Below are 22,582 nucleotides of genomic sequence, written 5' to 3' on the forward strand. Positions count from 1 at the left end.
TAGTGGTCACATAACGGGACGCAGGGCAGCCACTAAAGACGGTGCAGCGGAGGAGTTTACAAGCTGGTAAGATGCCTGTGCGCACGGAGGTGGTGGTGAGGCCGTGGTAGGAGGCAGGTGACAGGTGGAGGGTTATGGGACCAACCTGCTGCAGGGGCCGGTTGCGTTCCCGTCGGCTCAGAGCAGAGGCTGCGGTGTAGACAGGGGCTCTCTCTCCGGGCGGTGGGGCAGTTCTGTTTCCTTTTGTGGGTCTCCAGCTTTCCCTCATTAGGTGCAGTAATTGTCTATTACATTTGTTAGGAGTTTTTTAATTTTTTAATTTATCAGGAAAGCGCTGGCCTGGGTGGGAGAGTGATGATGCTGAGCACATGGGCAGCCTCGCTTAGTGGCTTTCCAAGGGCTCCTCCTGAGGGCTGGATTTTCTAAGCCATCCCAGGCGGAGAGTGCTGGGCCACGTTTACAGCTGGGCAGACGCACGAGAGTTAGCGCAGAGCCAGGGTAGCTCAGGTCATCCGCGGCCCCCTCCACGCAGGGGACATGGCCCGTGTGTCTGTCTGGGCCCCTCTCCTTCTCGTGAGCGTGAGGTCTGGGGGAAGAGCCGGAGGGAAAGATGAGGCTCGAACCCTGATTGCGGTGAGCCGCATCCATTTGTGAGCCAGACTCCTGGCTCGCTGGGCTAGTGTCGCCCTTTGTCCTGCCCTCTGAGGTCTCGCTCTTTCTCCCTCAGAGGCCAGCTGGGTTTCTGTGGTGGGAGCGGTGACATAGCCTGGGTGGATTTATCCCACGGGGCTGCTCGCCTCTCCAGCTCACGCCGGGGGGAGACCAGGGCGGCTGTGGCTGCCTGAGGAGCAGGAGCCACCCCAGCTCGGGACAAAGCTGGCAGACAAGGCTACAGGAGGCCACCAGGCGTGAGAGCTGGAAATAGCCTACGAGACAAACGAGTGTGATTTCCCTTATTTATGGCTGGGGGAGGCTGAGCCCAGGGCAGCGACAAGGCTCACCGATCCTTTTGCCAGCTGCTTTCAGAGCCCTGGTGGGTCAGGGTCTAGGATCCAAGTGCCCCGACTCTCTGGTTCCCTGCTCTTCCCGTGGTGGGGCAGCCTGGTAAACAGTAGGAACGGAGATTTCAATCAGTTGGACCAAAGTTCTAGCTTGCTGTGTGGCCTGGAGCAGATCCGAGCCCCTCTGAGCTTCAGTCGCTGCCTCCACAAAATGCAGCGGGTTGATGAACAGCCCAAATTCGATACAGACATCAGGGTACCAGGTAGTCTGCCAAGGGGACCACTCAGGGAATGGGCGGCTAGGGCCGTGTCTGGGGCCAGAGGTTCTGTGCGAGGGTCCCATTGCTTCCGCCATTTGTTTGAGGTCTCTGCAAGGCCAGACGCTGGGGTTGAGGTTTTCTGTCCTTCCCTACTGGTAGGGACGAGGCCAGTTACCTGTGGCTGTTCCCTGTGCGGCGGCGGCGGCGGGGGGGCGGGGGGGGCTACACTCCCATCACCCATCCCAAGTGATGCTCCTCTTTTCCTCTTTGCAGGGGGAGCCAGGCGACGCTGGGCGGCCAGGGCCTGTGGGTGAGCAGGTGAGTCCACACTGGTCTCCGAACACAATGACTCTTTATCACGCGCTTCCTCTGTGCCGAGCCCTTCGGTGCAGCGCTCCACGCGCATCCGCCTTCCGTGCCCGTGCAGGCTGCTGGGGTCAGTTAGCTTGTCTCCCCTTTGATCGGGATGGTCGCTGACTCTCAGCGAGGTGAAGTCACTGAGGGAGAAAGCCCCGAATCACAGCGCCTTGGCCTGGCCCTGTGGATGTTTTCGGAGCATTTGCCCAAAGGGGTTCCATGACTCTGCTCCCAGAACATTACAACTGGAAGAGCCTTCGAGACTCGCCGGCTGTGCTCCGTTGACAGATAAGGCAGCTGAAACCCGGAGAAGCATAGCCACCTGCCAGGGGCTCTCGCTCAGGCAACCCTCACTTAGAGGAAAGTGAAACTCAGATCAGTGGCTCCGGCTAGGCGGGAAGTCAGGCCAAGGTCTGAAGAGGAGAAGAGTTTGCAAGTTGTCATGACAGGGGAGGTTTGAGAATCACGACCTTCATTTGGGTGATCCAGCGTTCTGGATGCTACGGACGAAAGCTTAACCTCTGGGCTTGGGGGCCAGGTGGAAAGGTAGCAATCTCCTGCACTCCCTTAAACCCTGCAAGGGGCTGCCTCGTGCAGGAGGGGGGATAGCGTCGGGGACCCAGAAGAATCTGCCTCTGCTGAGAAACGCCATCAGTGGCGTGAGAGCGGTGCACGATGGGCTTCCTCACCAGGCCTGCAACATCTGTTGGCGGGAAGAAAGGAATTAAAGAAGGGGGTGGACTGGATTTTTGAAACCTTTCCAGTGTCATTCGAGCGCATTCTGTGGGAAGCCCAGGAGTTTGGAAGGGCTGTCACGGCCTGCATATATTTCCTGATTGGAAAAAAAAAAAAAGAAGAAGAAGAAGAAGAAGAAGAAGGCCATGCGATCAGCAAATTTAATTTCATACTTATGCTGATGGGAAGGGCCCTCGGGAAATAGATCCTCAGAATCTTAGAATGTCGGTACACAGAGGGTCCTTGCAAACAAAGCACTCTGTCCCAGGGTCCTGTGGACCCCGTCCCGTAATAAAGTTTTTAAATGCATCAAGTGCAAAACGAAGGATTACAGAGGAAATCGATGATAATGAAATACAATCGTCAAAGTGCGTTCAAGGTGACCTAGTCTCAGACGGGCTTCTTTATTAATGCATTGCATAACGAGATCCAGCAGCAGGCCTGCTAACGACCTCAAATTTGAAGCAGCGACAAGCCTTAGTGACACGATTTGAAATCTGCAACAATGACTGTAATGTGACGTGTGCCTATCTGTGACAGTAACAGGTACCGTGGGTTCGTCGCCTACGCTCAGGTTTGAGGGATGAGCTAAATTTCCATCAGAGGTGGTGGAAAGAAGAGTCGTGATTTTTTTTTTTTTTTTTTCCTCTTCAAGTTCAGGGACTGCCCCTGAATTCCATCCACGGGGCCTTCCGGAAACCCCAGCGTAGACCCCGGGATCCTAGCCCACATGGGCAATCTCGTTAACAAGAGTGACTGAGTAAGGTAGTGGCAAAGCGGGGGGTGGCCAAGAGGAGCGGCGCCCAGCCCGGTCTAGCTGCCGGCTACTGGGACCGCCGCCGGAAACAGGCCCGCCTGAACCGTGAGGCAGCGCTGGGGCCCCGGGGTGGGAAGGGGCAGGCACCAGTCGTCCACTGCAGAATCCGAGGGTCCCGGCAAAGGTTCTGAGGTCCTCCTTAGGGACGTATGCATCGGCACTGATTGGGCTCCCGTTAGGGACCGGGCTCCAGGCCCAGCGCCTTCTCCACCACCGCCTGCGCTCTCCTCCGCAGCCCCAGGGTGGCTCGGTAACCCCATCTCACGAGTGAGGAGAGTCCGGCTCTGAGAAGTGAGCTCACTTGTGAGGCTCTCCTCGACGGCAACACAGGCGTGTCAGAGCCAAGGTTGACCCCCAGGGCTGCTGGGCTCCCAAGACGGGCCTTAGAGGGACCGGATAATCCTGTGAGCTCCTGAGCCCTTGCCCCTTGGTGACAGCTAGCCAGAGCGCAGAGGGCTCGTCAGCAGGCCCTGTGCTCGGTGCTGGGCGCACGAGGGTGAGCACAGGCCGGGCCTTGCCTTGAAGAAGCTCCCTGTCCATCCAGGGAGGGGCCGGGGCTGCAAACGCTCACCCGAGACACCTGTTCCAGCAGAGGACCTACCGCTGTCTGCTCCTCAGGTGTACTCCGTGCCCGAGCAGAATGCCATACGACGGAGGGAGACCAGGGCCACCCCCTTCCCCACATCGGGGACTCTGATCTGGTGCTTCCTCCTGCCCCGTGTCCTCCCGCAGTGGTCAGGGCTGCTCCTCCACCGGCCCCCCCCCCCCCGCCCCCGGCCAGGTGGAAGCCCTGGGCCTCCAGGCCAGCCTCCTCTCCACCCGCAGGACGGGCCTGCCAGGATCTTCCGGGACGGTGCCCCATGGGTGTCCTGGGGGCCCGGGCGGGGAGACGGGGCACTTGCTGTATGGCTCTTATTCATTAGGATCCTGCTTGGCTTCTTGTTTGAGGTTTATGACCCGCCTGCCTTCCAGGACCCAACAACTCATAAATTTAAAGTAGCTATGAAATTTCTGTTTCTCTGGGCCAGTCGGGCAGGGGCCTCTTAACAGAGCCGTTTTTATTCCCGTCGCTCAGCATCCTCTAAATGTCTGAGTGCTCCCTAGTGGGGCGCTCGGGCCTCTGTGTTAACCCTCTGCCCTTTTAAAATAAATTAGAACGGGATGGGAGGGAACTAGCATTTATTGAGTGCCTACATGTGCCACGCATTATCTTCAAGACTCAGAGCAACCCCGGGGAGATAGGGAGAGACCTTTATCTCAAGTGCCCCCTGCCCCCCCACCCCCGCCAACGATGAGGCTCAGAGAGGCTCCATGGACTTGCCCAGGGTCCCCAAGCCTAAAGACTGACTGACGATGCCAGAAAAAATATCAGGTTCAGGGCTTGGCCCTCAGTAAGTGCCAGCTATTGTTATTAATAATGCCGTCACCTTGAAAATGCTCTAATTTTTTTTTTAAGTAAGTTGTTGTAAATGTCAAATACTTGGTCATGGTCCGTGACTTGCTAGCCATGACCTCATGCCTTGTACCTCACCCCTCACACCTCATGCTTCAACCCCGAAGGGTCTCTGAGCCCAGGGACCCAGGACGCTCCACCGTGTGGCATTGGTGCAGGCGTGCCAGGGGATCTGTGCCCTGCTCACGACCACTCGCTTTGGGGGTCCCCGGGTGGAGGGATGGGTGCACGGGCCTTGGAGCCCCACGGACCAGAGCTGAATCCCAGGCTGCAGCTGCAAGACACACACAGTCGTGGCCTGAGCTGCCACTTTACAAAGGTCTCCGAGACCCACGGAGCTCAGCCTTTGGAAATGGGCACCGTTTTCTCACCCCGGTTGATTGACGGCTTGGCCAGCTTCCCTGCCTGAGCGCACAGCTTGCAACTTCTGACCTGTGTCCGCTCAGCTTCAGGGTCTCGTTCCTTTCTGGATCCGCTTGGGGGACAGGGAGCAGCTCGTGGGGGACGGATCCACTCCTCCCTCTCAGTCGGCCTTTCCTGATGCTCCCAGAAACTCTTGGCTGCAAACCTGAGTCCTTCCAAAGCCGCTGTTGCCCCTCTGAACTGTGCGAGACACCCCGTCCACCGGGGTGGGGGGCTTGGGGTCTGGACAAGGAATCGTCTGCTTTCCCGGGTGTCTCCTCCGGGTTGCTGAGCCTGGCCGCGCGGGCGTGGGTACGCCTGGCAGGGCCAGCGAGGCCCAAGGCCACCTAGAAGAGCCCCTGGAACCCGAGGCGAGTTATCACCCAGTGGAGTTAGAAAGAGCGACAGGAACCAGTGTGAGTGCGAGTGCGCCCTTCAGAAAGCAGAGGGAGCCTTTCAGGGGACCGTAGAGGCCTCCGTGTCCCCCCTGTGAAGCAAGGCCCTTGGCCGAGGCTGCCCGCTGTTTCCATCCTGGCCAGCCGGTTTGCTTCTCTCTTGGAGACGGCCCCGGAGCCCTGAGCGATGGGGACCGAGTCTAGCAGGCAGGGCTCTTCCCAGCACGGCCACCCCCCAAACGCGGCCGCCTCCCAGCCTGCTCCTGGCGCGGGAAGAATGTGCGGCGCTCCCAGGGATGCTGGCAGCGGCCCCACGCTTGGCTCCGAAATCAGAACCATCTGGAGGAGTGAGGGAAGTCGGGACAGTGCCTGGAGAGAGGCAGCTCCTCCGTGGCAGTCCCAGGCCTGCTGGGGCCCGGGCGCGGGCAGGGGCGCGGGCAGGGGCCGCAGGGCCGGAGCCGCCGCCCGCCTGTGGCCTTTGACTCGCCGCGTCCCCGGGTTCACGGGCCTTCCCCTTTTCTCTTGCTCGCGGGCTGTGTCTTCTAGGGACTTCTGGGATTCATCGGTCTGGTCGGGGAGCCAGGGATCATGGGAGAAAAGGTGAGTTATGCGGGGACAGTACCGAAACAAGTGCAACTTTGCGGCTGAAGCTGGAAGAGGAGGACGGGCCGGGTGTCGTGGGGACTTCAGCGCCTTTCCCCGGCTTCTCCTTAGCCACTGCCCCCGTTGCCGGCACTGCCCTGGGGCTCTGTCCTGCCCTCCCGGCAGCACTGCCACCGCCACGTGACTCTGGGTGACAGCCGGCTCCACGCGAGGCGTGGGCCCTCCTGGCTGCGCACGGGCCCCGAACAGGTGTGGGCCACAGGCGGGAGAGCCATCCTTTTAAGAAAGGACAGAGTTCCTCAGGCGTCCCTGTGACCGCCCCCCAGCAGCCGTGTTGTACAGACCAAATAACCGGGGCTCACACGGGGGAGGTGACCAGGCCCAGGCCACCCAGGTAGAGACTGGCAGCGCCGGATGTGAATCAGGTTCGGTGCCCGAGGCCCCCACCTCTCCCTGCCGCGGCTTAGCTCCCAGCCCACAAGCACCCCGTGCCTCTGTTTCCCACCCGCTTTCCGTCAGTGGGCTTATCCAACCCCCAAGCGGGCCTTCTGGGGAGCTGATGGACAGAGAGCCTGAGGTCCTGGGAGAGGAAGCCTCTGCCCTGGTTCGGCCCCACCTTCCTTTCCAGGCTCTTCCTGAGACCTTACTTCTCATCACTCCGATCCCAGACCCCCTGGCCGCCACCACCGCTAGCTGCTCCCCTCCGTCTCCTTCTCCACCTTCCTGTTTTCTCCTCTTCTTCTTCTCTTTTTAATTTAACTTGTTATGTTGAAGCAGTTAGAGAATCACAAGATGTTGCAAAAAACAGAGCAGAAAGGTCCCTCGTACCCTTCACCCTGTTGCCACTGGTGGTCACGTCTTGCACAACTGGAGTGTAATATCAAACCAACTCTGGCCTTCTTTTGTTGCTCAAACGTTCTGGGTCCCTCCTCTGCTACAGACCACAGCCGGCGCTGGTCCTCCAGGCCAGGTGCACCCTCCTCCCCAACGCCACCCCTCTGGGGTCCCCCCTCACCTACAGACCATTGCCTGTGCTGGTCCTCCTGTTCAGGTGCACCCTCCTCCCCAATGCCACCTCTCTGCGGTCCCTCCTCACCTACAGACCATTGCCCGCGCTGGTCCTCCTGTCCAGGTGCACCCTCCCCAGTGCCACCCCTCTGCTCTCTTGGGTGTAGCAGGTCTTCCCAAGGGAGGCCCGCCCCACCACATCCCTGCACCTGATGGGTCAGATCCCCCACCGAAGGGCCTTAGCACGCACGCCCTCATTGTGTGGACCTGTCTGCGCCTGTGTTGGTGCTCTGTGTGTCTCTCCGCAGCACTCTGAGGGCTCCCCATGTGAGCAAGGTCTGTCTGCACTACTCACCTTCGCATCTTTAGGGGCTAGGGTGTTGCGCCAGGCACATAGTAGATGCTCAATAAATGGTGTCTGGGTGGATGCGAAACACAGGGCCTCTCAAACACAGAATCAGGATTCAAACCCAGAGCCCCTCCCTCCACCATCTCTGCCCGGTTGGTCTGGATTGGGTCAAGAGGAAAATAATTGCGTCTCAGATGCTCCGGCATCTCCTCTCTGGGCAGGGGATGGGAAGAGTGAGCGTGCCTTCTACGGCCATCGCCACCTCTGCAAGGCCCGCCCAGGGGATGCCAGGCCCAGTGAGGACCACGTGACGTGGGCCAGCATCACAGGAGACAATGTCATCAGCACATCCTCAATCAGGACCGCCCATGCCCGAGGGAAGCCCGCTGGGTGGCATGCCACAGCGGATGCTGAGCCTTCCGGGGCTTGCTGGGTTCCCGGCTTCTGCCGAGTGAAATCCCAGCACCCCTTCCCCGGCCACCACCCTGGGTGATGTGACTGTAGACTTTGGACAAGTCCCTGCCTCTCCCTCTTTGGCCTCTGGAAGACCTCTGCACCTGCCTCCCACAGAGCCACCCCACAGCCATGACCTCCCTGCCTTGCTGTCTCCATCACAGGGTGACCGGGGCATGATGGGACCCCCAGGCGCACCAGGACCCAAGGGCTCGATGGTAAGGAGCCAGTGTGTGCTGCCTGCCTGCTCCTGTCACAGTTGTGGTGACAGCTCTGCTCTCCTCTGCCTGCTTCCATGTACTCGGGCCTCCAAGAGGCCTGGCTGCTGCCCCTGGGGCACTGGGCCGGGGCGGGGACCAGGGCAGCTGGGGTGGAAGGAGGGTGGAAGGAGGAAGAGCCACCTGCTTCACCTGACTCCTTCTCTCTCGTCTCCTTCTTGGTAGGGTCATCCTGGAACTCCTGGTGCTGTTGGGATCCCCGGAGAGCCTGGACCCCCGGTAAGCAAAGCCCTCATGTTCCCTTTGCTCAAACCCACTGTCGAGTAACAGTGAGGAGTCTCCAGGTCTCAGAGTCAGACAAACCTGGATTTGAATCCCAGCTCCCAATTGCCAGGAAAGACCATCGAACCTAAAGTTTGCTCGTGGAAATAGAGAAAGAAGATCATTGTGGCCGTGATCGTGTCATCACGCGGGTTAGATGACACCAGGCCGCTGGTGTTCGTTACGTAGCGGTGTTGCTAGTGCAGGAGCGGGTTGGCCATCAGTGCCGTTGCTGCTTTGCCCCTTCACTCAGGAAATACGGTGTCGTGTGTGCCTGGAGCCACTCTAGGAGCCAGGGGTGCAGCCATCAGCAAGGCGGGAAATAGCCACTGCCTTTAGGAGCTTATATTCCGGCATTTGGGGGAGAGAGAACCCAATAACTAAGTGACACCTGCTATGAGGAAGCGTAGGGGAGAAGATGGGAAATGTTGGGGACACCTGGGCTGAGCACAAGGGTGAGGACTCAGGGGTCTTGGACTTCTTGGGATGACTGGGGAACTGGGGAGATTCCTGAGGATCCCAAGGCAGGGAGGGGTGGGAGAGGCAGGGTAGCTGGGGTGGGGGTGGGCCCATCTACTCTCCCGAGGGTGATGTTGGGGGCAGGGAGTGGTGACTGTCATCCTGAGCCCTCGGACCTTCTGCTGCCTCTGTCTCTGCTGACAGAGCATGGAGACTGGGGGGGCTCTCCCTCGAGGCGAGGCTGGGGCTCAAGGCTGGGAGCCCCATCTGGAGAGGTGGAGAGGTGGGCTTCAGGCAGGTGGGAGGGGGCTGGAGGAAGGGGACCAGCCCAGGCACGATCCCGGGGCAGGGCTGGGGGACGATGAGTTCGGGCTGCCCAGCTCCCTCCAAAGGCCCAACTGAGGGACTCCCTGGGGTCTGATGAGGGAGGAAACGGGAGCCTTTGAGGGTCTGAATCCAAGGGAAGTGTGCACCGCACACCAGTTCTTTGCGCCAATTAGGGAAACAAAGCCAGCTCAGTTCCCAGACTTTGTGTGCACCTACCGCGTTCTGGGCCTACGCTCAATCCGAAAGGTGCAGGAATGATTAGAAATACATGTGCTGGGACACCTGGACGGCTCAGTCGGTTAAGGCTCTGCCTTCGGCTCCGGTCATGATCTCAGGGTCCTGGGATCGATCCCTGACTCGGGCACCCTGCTCAGTGGGGAATCTGCTTCTCGCTCTTCCTCTCACTTTGCTCCTCTCCCCGCTGCTCGTGGTCTCACCATCTCTGTCCCAAATAAATAGATGAAATCTTTAAAAAAGAGAAATATATCTGCTTTTAAGATCCTGTCTAGTGGGAGTGCCGAGTAGAAACATCCTCTCACTCACTAACAGAACTTTACTGAGCACCTACTACGTGCCGGGCAGTGCTAGGTCCTGAGGAGGGAGATGGAGGGACTAGCCAGGGATGAGAAGCCTGAACTCAAGTGCTCATCATCCCAAGACGGAGGTGCGAGCCGCAGGTGGTGCTGTCTGTCCTCTACAATCCTTTCAATGATTGTGCAGAGGTGGGATGAGAGCCAGCGCTCTGGGCTCCTGATGGTGTATTTTTCCCTATTAACGAGAAGGAGGCGGAGAAGCCACTTCCTGCCTGGGGCTGGAGGGGCGGGCTGGTGGGCTGCAGAGCCCAACTTGTGACCTGAGGGTCCTAGCCCACCCAGCCTGAAAGCTGCTGGCCCATCTCCCTCCCCAGCGTTCGTAGGATGAAAGTTCCAGGGCCCAGCAGTTGCTCCCGGAGATGCAGTGATCGGGGACCGTCGGGGTGGGAGGTGCCCAGGCGAGGGTCCATCATCAAACTGTAGCTCCTGTGCCCTTGAACCTCAGCCTCTCTGGGCCTCAGTCTCCCCACCTGTCCAGCGGGAGGAGAGGAGCCTGGAACGGAGTTGCTGGGACAAAACGGAAGGCCAGTGGGAGGTGGGGAAACAGTGGGGACGTCTAAGGCAGCACACGGAAGGGAGCTCCGGCCTCCTCTGAGTCCCCTACTCCATGGCTCCCCTGACCTCGTCCCCGCTCTGCGTCCTCGGCGCCTCCAACCGTTCTGAGTGAGGTCAGCCACATGCTGCCTTCAGACCCCGGGGTCTGCCCCTGACCTGCCGCCACTGCTGCACATGGGGCTGGTCGCGTGAATCTCTGGGGGCTCCCTCTGGGCAGCCAGCTGCCCTGGTGCTGCTGGGGGAACAGCGCGGCACCAGGGCCCGGAAGCCTGGCTTCAGCATCAGAGTCAAATGTGAGTCAAATTTTACTCACTGGGTGATTGTTGGCAGCGTTCATAGCCTCTCTGTGTCTCGGTTTCGCCATCCGTAGGCCAGCATCGAACTCCCTCCCTTAGGAGGCATCAGAGATACGCCCCAGGTGCAATGCTTGGCGAACCGTCCACGTGCAGACTAAGTGCGATGAGCCGCACTAGGAATAACGACTATTTACTAGACGCGGTAACTACCACTGCCACCAGTAGGACCACTGCCATTAAGGTGACATTTCTGATGACACCGTTCACGTCTGATGAGCATTCTCCCCGCTTTTCCAAGCACATGAACATGCACATTCTCCTACAGCCCACTGAGGTCAGCTGAGATCATTATCCTCGTTTGCCTGGGGGTCCTGGGGACACTCAGGTTCTGGGACCCCCCCCCATCACTGACCCCTTCCCACATCGAGACAACTGATAGCGACCCTTTACTGAGGACCTTCCATGTCATTTCGTTGTCCCAGCAGCTCCGCGAGCTAGAGATTCTTCTTAACCCCATTTCGCAGATGAGGAAACTGAGGCCCAAAAAGTTGCAATCACTTGCCGACGTCCCAGAATTAGGAAGGCGGCAGGGCTGGGGTTTGAACCTGCTCCTCGGGAGAAGCAGTCTGTTCTTGTGAGCACTCGGTTCGACTGCCTCAAAGCAAAGACTTGGCTCCTGAATTTCCCAGTGACGCATTACATGCCATCTCGCTGTCCGAGATCCCGCTATAAAATAGCTCATTCTCACCCAATCTTGCTGTCACCCGCCATCCGGGAGTCAGATCGGCCTTCATATTGGGCCAGGCGTGTGGGTCCACACCCTGCTTGCTCTGCTGACAAGGGGCGAGTGGGAACCAGCCGCACACATCCGCCCGGCAGCTGCAGCTGACCGAGGGTCTGCGTTCCTCGAGGCCGTGGGGCCAGAGAGAAATGGAACAGCCAGTTTTTCCCGAGGCCCCAAATGGAGCTGGGCCTCTCCCTGGTATTTGGAGGGGGATGAAGCCGCCTCTTCCTTGTCAAAGGAGCACGCCCAGTCTGAGGCTCGCTGCTGAGCCGGGAGGCTCCTGGAGGGGTCCTGGCTGGACGGCGTGGGGAGGCGCCGCGCCCCCTGTGCAGCTGGGGCCGGGACCCCGGATCAGAGATTAGGCATGAGGCGGCCTGCTTCCTCTCGGCTCCCTTCCTACCCTCTGTCCCCTTCTGTGGTTCGACTGTTCGTGGTTCATTCAACAGATCCCCAAATCCCGGTCGTAGGCCTGTGCTGTGCTCGGTGCTGAGAGCTCAAAGAACAAAGGCAACCCTGTGTCTTCCTTCCCTCCCTCCCTGTGTCTTGCCACCCCACATCCCCGCCTCTCCCTCCCTCACCTCGGGGCTGTGGTCTGGTTCCTCCCCCTCGGACCCCAGGCTCTTTCTGCCCTGGTCAGAGCCTTCTGGACAGAAGGAGATGTCGCAGCTGAGGTTTGGTGAGGGAGAGCACGCGGGCTGCCGTGTTCCCCTTGCTGTTGGAAGGAAGACCGGGGAAATGGGTATCTGGGGAGCCCTTTGGTCAGGAAGGTCATGGGAGCTTCTGGGTGTTGGTTTTGAGATACAGAAGGAAATGGCTCGTCCACCCAGGGAGGCTTCTCCTCACTGCTGGCTTCCCCGGGAGGGCTGGAGGCCCACCACGTTGAACCCAGGCCGTTGACCCGGGCTCTGGGGTATAGCTTGTGGGCTGCTTCTCCCCATCGGATGGCTTTTCCCACTGGGCCAAGCCCTTCTATGTGGAGGCTACGGGGCCCGGGCAGGGGCCATTCCCGAGCAAGGCCTGTTTGAGGGCTGCAGCCAGGCTTTGCCCCCACACTCCTAGCGTTCCGGGTCGCCCTTGCTACCTGAAAGGAGGCTTCTCCAAACTCTTTCTCCTCCCCACAGGGTCCTCCAGGATCTCGAGGTCCACCAGGCATGAGGGGAGCAAAGGGACTCTGGGTAAGTGGGGCCCAGCCCCCGGGGAGGGGGTGCTGACCCTGGCAGGGGCCACCTGACAGGGACACTACCTCCTGGTCCTTGCCCCCTGCCCAGCCCTGAGATCTGTGATTTTCATGGAATCAGGCAGGGTTCCAGGCTCATCCTGGGCTTGGCTGTCAGCCTTGGGACCCCCCCCTCCACCTTATTTCTGAGCAGCAGGCCTTGGCATCCCGTGGGTACAGCCAGGCTCCGTGGTACCAGTGTTTTGTCCATTCATTTGTTCGTTCGTTCATTCTGGCACCATTTACTTAGCACCGACGGTCTGACAGCCACTGGTGGAGGCCCTGCAGAGGCTACAGAGCATGGGAGAGGCGTGACCCATGGCTGTCCCCATGGCTATCCCCATGGCTCAATCAAGTAGGTCAAATAGGTTGTCTGGGGGCATTGGCACATGGACGGCGAAGCATAGGCAGCTTGGGAGCCTGGACAGGGTGGCAGAGAATGCTTCAGGGAGAGGAGGGTGCTGGAGCTGCCGCCAGGTTCCAGGCAAGGTCACCAGCCCTAAGGTAAGAGAAGGCACATTTGGGGGTCTCTGTGGGTTCAACAGAGGGTCGGAGGAGAGGGATGAGACAGGAACCAGCAGGTGGCAAGCCTGCAAACGACAGCTGGCCTGTGCGCTGTGCTCCCAGGGTAGTGGGGAGCCACAGAGGATTTTAAGCAAGGGCTGGCCTCAGCACAGTCGCCAGGGGCAACCACGGGTACTTCCTACGGGTCGGGTACTGTCCATCACATATGTTAACTCATTTAATCTTCAACACGACTCTATAAAGAAGGTGCGCTTCTGATTTCCATTTTATGCACAAGGAAACTAAGGCACAGGGAGGTTGAGTCAGTTGTCTCGGGTTGCACAGCCAGAAAGTGGCAGAGCTGGGATTTGAAGCCAGGGAATCTGGCCCTCAGGCACCGTCTTAGTTTCGGTCGTGCAGGGAGGGCCGATGGAGGGGTTTTCTGTTCCCAGCTGGTGAACCGGGGCTAGGCCAGGCAGCCTTGGAGGAGGGACCGCCATGGCCAGGTAGCGCTGAGGGACAGCCCAGGCCTGCTATCCAAGCTCCTCCGTACGGGGGGGATCTGTGATTAGTCTCCTCTTGGCTGAATTTCAAGTGGTTTTAAATTTTCCCCCAAACCAGATGGCCAGCAGGCAGGCTGGGAGAGGGGGGATTAAGAGGCATTCCTCGGGCCCAACAGGGCCCTTCCCAGTGCTGGGTCCCAGTGCCAGGTCTCTGTAAGTGGACCCAGGCCCATTGGCAGCCACTTGCGCCCTGCACACTGCCTCCTGCCCTCAGGAAGCCAGATGAGCTGGAGATTCAGGTCCTCAGCTCCCCGAGCTGCCCCAGCTGTCTCCAGCACCCCTTCCCGGCAGTGGCTTGGAGAATGTGTGTCCTGCTTGAGGAAACCCAGGCTCCCGACCACATCAAAAGTCTCCAGGGCCGGGAGGGAAGCTTCGGGACGTGAGCTCCTCCCGCCGCTGCTGGGTTTGGCAGGAATGCAAAGCCTGTGGGACGGGCCTCCTGGCTCCCTGGCCTAATAGTCCACCATTGGCCATTGGCCACTTCACAGGGGGTGGGCAGGGGTGTGCACGAGGGGACAAGACGAGGGCCTCAGTCCCTCTGTTCTTGGTAGAACTGCTGACAGGGTCTGGGTCCACAGGCCTCAACTGAAAGAGCGGGGGCTCTGGGTTCAGACAGGGGCAAGTCTCGGCCTTCCCAGTTACCAGCTCTGGGACCTCAGGCCAGCTTCTTCACTCCTCCAAGACTTAGTGGATGACATTTGAACTCACATCAGCTGGATGCCCTTTTTTTTTTTTCCCCACCAGTCAGTGCTTATCAGTGCAGGAGTGAGCTCCCCATCGGTGAGGGTGTGCAAGCCAGAGACTAGAGAAGCCTGCCTGGAAGGCTCTGCCCTGTGGCACGGTGTTGGTGAAGACAGTGCCTAAAAGCCCTGTTACCTGGGAGAGTCCACTATCTCCCTCCAGCAAGCACTTTGAGGGAGTCATAGGGGATTCTAGGATTCACGTGCCTGACACTGGGCTCTGCTCCCAAGGAGGGGGCTCAGAGCTCAGCAGACCTGGCCCCGAATCCTGGCTCTTCCTCTGCGACCTTGAGCCACTGGCTCCCTCTCTCCGGGCCTCTAGTTTTCCTCTGTAGAGCGGGCGGGAGACAGAGCTGAGCTCTCTGGAGGGCCAGGGTCCGATCCCTCCACGCATGGCGAGCGGCTCGGCAGGCAGGGGACAGGCCCGCGGTCCTTCCCCCTTGGCCATCCGTCCCTTTGCCACAAGGCCTATGATTGGCCAGGTTTTCTCTGGACGGTAGCGCCAGCCGGGACTGCCATGGCATCTTCCTGGGGACTGGCGACCAGAGAACAGACACACGGCTCAGACCAAGCCCCAGAGGCCCAGGCCTGCCTCCAGCAAGGCAGGCTGACCCGTGTTTGCTTGGGGAAGGAAGGAGCAGGCCCGGGGGACGGGGCAGGGGGGCGGGGGTGCGGGGGGGACTCTCGGGACCCAGGACGAGCCGCAGAGTGGCCCGGAGCAGGGGTTGGCGTGTGCCCTGCTCATCTCCCCGCCCTGGGGAGCCAGCGACGGAGGGGGCTGTGGCTCCAGACAGCGAAGGCTGGCCCTGTATCCCGCTCCCCACCCCACCCCCCAGCAGCACCCGCTTCTCCCTCAGCTCGCTGGTCTCCCAGGGAGTGCGCTCTCCCAGGACACTGTCTCCTCCACGTCCTGCTCCAGGCTTCTCTGACTTGCGCACCCCCTCTGATGCGGAGCTCACTTGCACACTGAGAAGCAGTGACAGGTAGAGAGGTGTGGAAGGAAATGGGCATCCGGCTGAGTTGGGTCCACTTCCCAGCAGTGCGACCGCAGGCTCTTTCCTTGTGGCAAGAGGAGGACAATAGCTTTTAGGATCGTTGCTGCTGCTGCTGTAGCTACTGCTACTATTGGAGATCACGAATGTGTCTCTCAGAAAGCTTGGCTTCCCGGGATTAACAGGGTGCTGTGTGGTTCAGACCAAGCCGTCAGCACCTCTGGGCCTCCACCGCAGGCCCAGAGCCATCCCTTTCCAGGCAGGTTCAAGCCTCAGCTAGAGACAGAGGCCAGGGGCCAGGAGCCATCTCTCAGGAGGGCCCAGATGCCCAGCCAGCAGCTCAGCCTCTGTCCCAGCTCCTAAGACCCGGGATGTCCCCACCTACACAACGGGGAGATATTCCCATCCCCATTTCAGAGACAAGATAACGGAGGCTCCGCGTGGCCCCCCGTCCTGGCTTTACCCAGTCCATGAGGCACTATTGAAGGCTCTGGTCTGGAGTGGAGGCATCGGGTAGCTGATAAGAGGAACTGTTGCTTTTTCTGGCTCAATTATTAATTGAAAATTTCCTTGCTCCGTTTTTATTTTATTTTTCAAAGATTTTATTTATTTATCCATGAGAGACACAGAGAGAGGCAGAGACCCAGGCAGAGGGAGAAGCAGGCTCCCTGCGGGGATCCCAATGTGGGACTCGATCCCAGGACCCCAGAATCATACCCTGAGCCTAGGCAGATGCTCAACCACTGAGCCCCCCAGGCATCCGTTCTTGCTCCGTTTTTAAATTTCTTCACGTTGTTTTCTCCTCCCTTATCTGCACCCGCTCCACTCAGACACGTTCCTCAGCCCCCTTTGGTGGCTGGCCCCCACACTCCCAGGCCCAGGGTGGGCCAGCCTCTTGGATGAGACCCTCTTGGTCTCCCCAGTGTGACCCCCTGCCCAGGTCCCCTCCAGCACAAACACACTGTTCTCTACGGGGGGCCTTTGCCGGGGACCCCATTCCATCTGTGTCTCTGTGGGCGTCCCTGAAAGGGGTCACACAGGCCTGTGGGTAGAACCCTGGAGGGGATACCCCTGCTGATGTGCTAAGGGACCTTAGACCAGTTGCTTCCCTTGGCTGGGCCTCAGTGTTCCCATCTGTGCAGTGCGGGGAGGGGGTGTATTGGACCTGCCTCACGGTGGGGGCGCTCCCGGATTCCAAAGGAATAAGATTGTCCTTCCGGGGCTCCAAGGAACAGCTGCCTGACCCTGCCCTGTACCTGGCCCTCCAACACCAGCCGTCGTCTGGGAGCTGGCTGGAGGAGGCTGCTCCACACACCCGGCCACATGCAGACCCTCCCTGGGCCCTCCTGTCACTTCCCCCCAAGGGTTGTGGTGTGTACACCTGTTAGTGCCCCTTGTGTGCTCGGCGAAGAGGATGCAACAGCCGGGTGTGAAGAGCTGACTGTGGGGACCTGGCCACATGTGTCCGGCCCTCAGCCTCCGCGACCATGAAGGGCGTTGGCCGGCTGACCCCCAGGGTCTCCTTAACCACCAGCCCTGTTCTGGAACGACGGGGCCTCTAGCTGAGTCCCTCGGGGCTTCCCCGTGTCGCACCCGGGTGACCCGGCTCGGGGTGGGGTGGGGTGCGGGCAGTGGGAGGACAGGCCCGAGGCCCTGGGCAGCCCGCGCTCCTGGTTCCCAGCCCGAGGGAGACCCCTGCTGTCCACCGTGCTAGTCCCTTTTTCCTGTTCCAGGGCCCCCGAGGACCGGACGGACCAGCCGGGGAGCAGGGGTCCAGGGGCCTGAAGGTACCAACCCCACGGCCTGCCCTTCCTCGCGCCTCCCACGCCGCCCGGGACAGGAATCCAGGAACCGAGGCTCAGGCCCTCCTCGGGCGCTAGGGCCCTGGACAGCAGGGAGCCCAGGAGAGGCTGGGAGCTCCCGGGCCACTCCTCCGGGCCCTGCAGCCTGAGCCTGGGTGGGGGGGGAGGAAGAGCAGAGTGGGGGGGGAGGGAGGGAGAGAGCAGTGGACAAGAGGGCGCCCGAGGAGGCAGGAGGCAGGGCGGGGAGGGAGCCTCGGGTGCCCTCTGGCCCCTTCCCCGGGGCCCCCAGCCCCCTCCAGAGCCCCCGAGAGCCGAGATTGCCTCTGGTCCCAGCAGGAGCCAGGGGTCCCCGGCTCTCCAGAGCAGATGGTGACGGTGACGAGCCAGGCCCCTTGCCTGGTCTCAGTTTTCCCACCTGCACAACCGGGAGGGGGGACCCAGTCCCTTCCGTCTCCCCCGCAGCGTGGGTCGGGGCCCGAGAAGGGCCCCCCTAAGCACCCTGTCCACCTTCATTCACGTGCTTTGCTTCCTGCAGGGCCCTCCGGGACCGCAGGGCAGGCCGGGCCAGCCGGGGCAGCAGGTACGTCGGGCCCAGGCTGCCGGCCCCCTCCCCTCTCCCGCTCCCTGCCCTGTGGTTTGTGCCTCTAACCCCCCACGTGTGTTTCCAGGGTGCGGCCGGTGAGCGCGGGCACTCGGGCACGCGAGGCTTCCCGGTAAGTAGGTTCTGGAAGCCCCATGGGGCTAGGCCGGGAGATTAGAGCCACGTTACCGAGTCCCCATCCCACTGCGGAAACCACAGGGTTCTGGCTCCCCCCTTCCCTGCGCCGAAGCCCCTCCAGCCTGCCTCGCTCTCCCCGAGACTCAGTCTCCCCGCCTGTCACGTGGGAGGGTGGGCGTGGGACCCTCGCACCCTGCGAAGGCTTCCGGAGGAGGCCTGGGAGGGACTCAGACCACCTTGGTTCCCTCTGCAGGGCATCCCGGGCCCCTCAGGCCCCCCGGGCACCAAGGGCCTCCCAGGAGAACCGGTGAGTGCTCGCTCTCCTCCTCCTTTTGCCTCTTTGCCCCTAGCAGGCTGGTCTGGGTGGGCCAGCGCCCCGGGGCTGTGGGACGTGGTCACACAAGAAGGAGGTGACAGAGGGACAGGCCTGGGTGGGGAGGTTGCTGGCTGGAGAGCTCAGGAGCTCTGGGTTGGAGTCCAAGCTCACTTGCCCCTCAGCCTAGTTTTCTTGCAAGAAACAGGAAGAATTGTCCCTATTGTGCCATCCTGTTGTGAAGATAAGAAAATGTAGGGGCGTCTGGGGGGCTCGGTGATTGAGCGTCTGCCTTCAGCTCAGGCCCTGATCCCGGGAGGGTCCTGGGATCGAGTCCCCCGTCGGGCTCCCTGCATGGAGCCTGCTTCTTCCTCTGCCTGTGTCTCTGCCTCTCTCTCTCTATCTCTCTCTCTCTCTGTCTCTCGTAAGTAAATAAATAAAATCTTTAAAAAAATGTATACAGGGTGCATTGCACAGTGAAAAGCTGAGGGAACGGGGTACTCGAGTCTCCAAGGGAGGCAGGATGGGAATTGCAGGGTCCCGACAGGAGCCAGTGAGGGGTTTGAAACAGAGATAACCGTTCAGGAGGTCTCCCTGGAAGGAGGGGTCTGGGGGGCAGCCTGAGAGTCAGCCCCCTGCCCGGGAGGCAGTGAGTGGTACCTCTGCAGAGGGGACAGAGGGGAGGGGACAGTCTGGGGGGGCCCCAGCGGGAGGGAGCCCTGCATGGGGCAGGAGGAGGACGGGGGCTCCTGCCTCCCCCCGGGGGCCGAGCCATGGCCCCACATCTCTAGGCCCAAGGAGATGCCATATTGAACAGTAAATTGACCAGGAGCCTGGTGGGTGGGGGGGGCTTTAGCAGGCGGATCCCAGGTGGAAGGGCGTCCAGGCAGAGGGAACAGAGTGAGCAAGGCTGCTTGGAGGAGCTGGCAGGTTTCTGAGTGGGGGAGGGACCCCCGGTTTGAGGGAAGGAATGTGAGAGAGCGGGTGGTGAGGAGGGAGCTACAGGTGGCAGGTGTCGGGGTGGGGGGGCGGGGGGGCGTGGCTGCAGAGTCCCAGGTTCCGGGATCCTCTCCCTCACCCACCCCTGCCGACCCCACAGAGGGCCCAGGCCACCTTCTCAAAACTGTTGCACACCTGCCTTTCTGTCTTATAGGGCCCGCAGGGACCCCAGGGGCCACTTGGCCCTCCAGGAGAGATGGGACCCAAGGTGAGTGCCGCGGCCCCCTGTGTGTCCCATGACACTGCTGGGGAGATGTCATCCTCTGCAGGGGTGGGGGGCGCCCTGGCCTGGCCTGGGGATGCGCGTGTCCTGTGTCTTGCAGAAACCCAAGGGCAGACCCGCTAGGAGAGAGGGCAGGTCCGCCCCCGGAGCGTAGGGCGAGGAGGGGCTCCCCGGGGGCCCCTCCCGGGGGCCTCAGGCACCTGTGCCCTCTCCCGGGGGCGGGGAAAGCCAGCTGCAGGCTTTGCGCAGGGGCTGGGGCCATGCCGATGACGGGAACCGGGCCCCCATCCCATGCCTGTCGTCCTGGCCCCGCTTCTGAGCAAGGACGGGACCCCCAGCCCGCGCGGCCTCCGCTGGCTGCCTCCCCTGTTGTCCCGGGCAGCAGGATCTTTTCTGCCTTGTGCTCACCAAGGGCTCTTCTTGTGGCAAACCACGCTTGTGGGGACGCAGAAGGTTCTGGCAGCTTCTGGGTAGCCCCGGGCCCAAGGCCACCCTGTGACCTGGGCGCCTTCCCTGCCCTCTCTGGGCCTGCCCATTCGACCTCCTCCCTCCTCCCTCCTCCCTCCTCCCTCCTCCCTCCTCCCCCCAGTCGGAGGTGGCCCTCGCTGTAGGGGACCAATGGCATTCCCTTGCAGGGGCCACCCGGTGCCGTGGGAGAGCCGGGCCTTCCTGGGGAAGCCGGGATGAAGGTAAGGCGGGATGAAAGAGCAAAGTGACTTGTGGAAACCGGCTCCCAGCTGGCGGCCACGTCCTCCCCACGGAAGAGAAATGGGCCTTTCTTGTGTGGGGATAATGAGTTCTCTGTGTCGCTGCCGGCCGGGGAGCGGGGAGCGGGTCCTGGCGGTGGCCACGGGGGCGGGCCCAGCTGGCCCGGAGCCCCCGCCCCTGCCCCCCTGCCCATCGGTGTTTTCTCTGGCACCTGCCCCCCTCCGGAGGCCACACCTCCCGGCCTCCCGAGATACCTTCTGCATTTGGGCCCCGTGGCCCTCGCTACCTGCGGGGACCAGGCGCCCCTTGATGCCTGGGCTCCGGGGGAGCCGTGGAGGAGGACGCAGGCCCGGGGCTGGCGGCCTGAGGGCCTCGCTAGGGCAGGGCCCCGGGGTGGGGGGGGACTAGAGGCAGACGCCCCCTCCCCAGCGGTGGCTGAGCCTCCCGCCGTCCAGAGGGACTCGGACCAGCCCCGGGACTTCGGTTGTTGGCTTCGGTCCAGAAAACTTTGCTGGGACAATGCGGAAAACCGGCCCGTCTATAAAAACGGACAGAAATGGGATCCTTCTAGTTCGGGGCAGGGCCGGGGGCTCAGCGCCCCGCCTCCTCCTGGTGCCCCCACCCCCCAGACGTCAGCACGGACGGAGACTAGTCTGGAAATCCCCACGTGGTGATCTTTGAGGGGAGGGGGGCAGGTGACATTTGTTCCGGCTCGTTTAGGGCCTCTTCCTCCTTTGGGTTTCTCTCCAAGGCTCCCGGGGAGAGTAAAGAAGGTGGTCAGCCACAGACTTGCCATCCCTGCGTCCGATCCTCCCTGGAGCCAAACTACCCAAGGTTTGGGTCCCGAACCTGTCCCTTCTTAGCCTCATGGGCTCGGGCCAGTTACGGAGCCCCCGTGCGTGGTCCCTTGTAAGAGAAGATCTGTTTTCCGGCAGGGTTGTTGTGGGGTTTAGGTGCGAAGTCAAGAGGCACGTAGGGCAGCGCCGTGTCAGCGTGAGCTCGATGGTGGTGGCGTTGGTGGTGGTCCTGACGCGGCCAGGGCTGGCGAGGAGCAGGGGCTCTGGCTGGCATTTTGCCGTTTCGCTTTGGTCCTTGGGAACGAGGTGCTTCCCCGGCTCCCCGCCCAAGTCAGAGCTGCTGAGAACAGGAAGGCAAGGCCAGGGCCGGGACTGGCCCTACCCGCCCCCACGGACTTGTGTTTGGCTTCTCCTAGGGTGACCTTGGGCCTCTGGGCCCCCCTGGGGAGCAAGGCCTCATTGGGCAGCGGGTAAGTCGAAGACCCCCTCCCCCAGGGGCACTTGGGTCAGGGGTGGGGGGTGGGGAAGGGCTTTATTCAACCTCCCTGAACCTCAGGGAGAAGGAGACCGTGAATCCCTACAGCCTCATCCCGCCTCTCTTGGCAAACCAGCATCTCCACAACGTAGAGAGGCTCTCCTGGAAGAAAAGGATTGTGTGGTCAGAGTGTTTGAGACTCACTGCACGCTCCGCGTTCCCTCGTCCACATTAGCCGTAGCATCTTCAAGGCTCTGAGAAGGCCTGCAGCCAAGACATTGGTTGCTTTTGGATTAATCCCAATTTAGTTGACCCACAAGCCCTTCTGCTTTTTGAAACACACCTGCTATGCTCCCTGGAAACTGTTCCATGGAAGGTCATCTCCCCCACAAAGCTTGTCTTTCGAGGAGAAACTTTGGGATGCCTCTCTGTCTGCCCCTCTATGCTCTGTGCCCTGTTTATAAGGTCTCCGCCTGGGAGGGGTACAGTGCAGAAGGTGGGGTCCAAGTGGGGGGACTTAGCCCCTTGCCCATATGGAGTCACGTTCTAGTGGATCCATTAGTGACATCTGCCACGGGCACGAGGAGGGCGGGGCCTACACACCTGTCATGCCTTTGCTGTCCCTGCCTCGATGACCTCTGAGGCCCCTTCGGGCTCAGGTACCGAGCAGCTATGAACTCTGCAAGCCAGGAGAGACCCCAACTCATGCGACAGCTGATCTGAGAACTGAGAAGTCCAGGGGCATCTCTGGGGCAGGGACTGCAGGCCGAGAACCTAGCTGGGGGGTCAGATGGGGACGCAGGGTCTTGGTATCACTCCCAAACTGGCTGGGAACAAAAGTCTTAAGGCTGGTCTCCCTTTCCTCATCTGAGAGATGGGGTTCCGCGAGGAGCTCGCTGCAGTTCCAGAAACAAGGTCCCTAACGGCTGCACCTGCTGGCGCTTACCCTGCGCCTTCCACGCACCCTTAAAGCACGCGGTATCCGCCCAATTTTCCGATGAGGAAACGGGTGCCCGTGGGGGCTTGTGATCACACTGCCAGCGAATGGGGAGCCCAGTGGGGAAACTGAGGTCTGTATGGCATCCAAGCCTTTCGCAACCGCTGGGCATCTGTGCTTCCCAGTCCAACCAGCCAGTTGGACCCTTC

General features: G+C 61.0%; 1 protein-coding gene across 5 annotated transcripts in view; it reads left to right on the top strand.

Moving 5' to 3' along the window:
* Positions 1 to 22,582, top strand: part of COL27A1 (collagen type XXVII alpha 1 chain) — a 134,792-nt gene that overhangs the window by 79,058 nt on the left and 33,152 nt on the right. For all 5 annotated transcript variants that reach the window (XR_013388346.1, XM_077913046.1, XM_077913047.1 and 2 more), the window contains 12 exons: positions 1,535 to 1,579; positions 5,967 to 6,020; positions 7,998 to 8,051; positions 8,277 to 8,330; positions 12,508 to 12,561; positions 17,135 to 17,188; positions 17,739 to 17,783; positions 17,872 to 17,916; positions 18,175 to 18,228; positions 19,388 to 19,441; positions 20,092 to 20,145; positions 21,378 to 21,431. Coding sequence is in view for 4 of the 5 variants with exons in the window: in XM_077913046.1 (XP_077769172.1) it covers positions 1,535 to 1,579; positions 5,967 to 6,020; positions 7,998 to 8,051; positions 8,277 to 8,330; positions 12,508 to 12,561; positions 17,135 to 17,188; positions 17,739 to 17,783; positions 17,872 to 17,916; positions 18,175 to 18,228; positions 19,388 to 19,441; positions 20,092 to 20,145; positions 21,378 to 21,431 (621 nt within the window). In the remaining variant the exon portion in view is untranslated. The remainder of the gene's footprint in view (positions 1 to 1,534; positions 1,580 to 5,966; positions 6,021 to 7,997; positions 8,052 to 8,276; positions 8,331 to 12,507; positions 12,562 to 17,134; positions 17,189 to 17,738; positions 17,784 to 17,871; positions 17,917 to 18,174; positions 18,229 to 19,387; positions 19,442 to 20,091; positions 20,146 to 21,377; positions 21,432 to 22,582) is intronic.

The sequence above is a fragment of the Canis aureus genome, chromosome 10 (assembly GCF_053574225.1).
Source record: "Canis aureus isolate CA01 chromosome 10, VMU_Caureus_v.1.0, whole genome shotgun sequence".
Taxonomy (NCBI): Eukaryota; Metazoa; Chordata; class Mammalia; order Carnivora; family Canidae; genus Canis; species Canis aureus.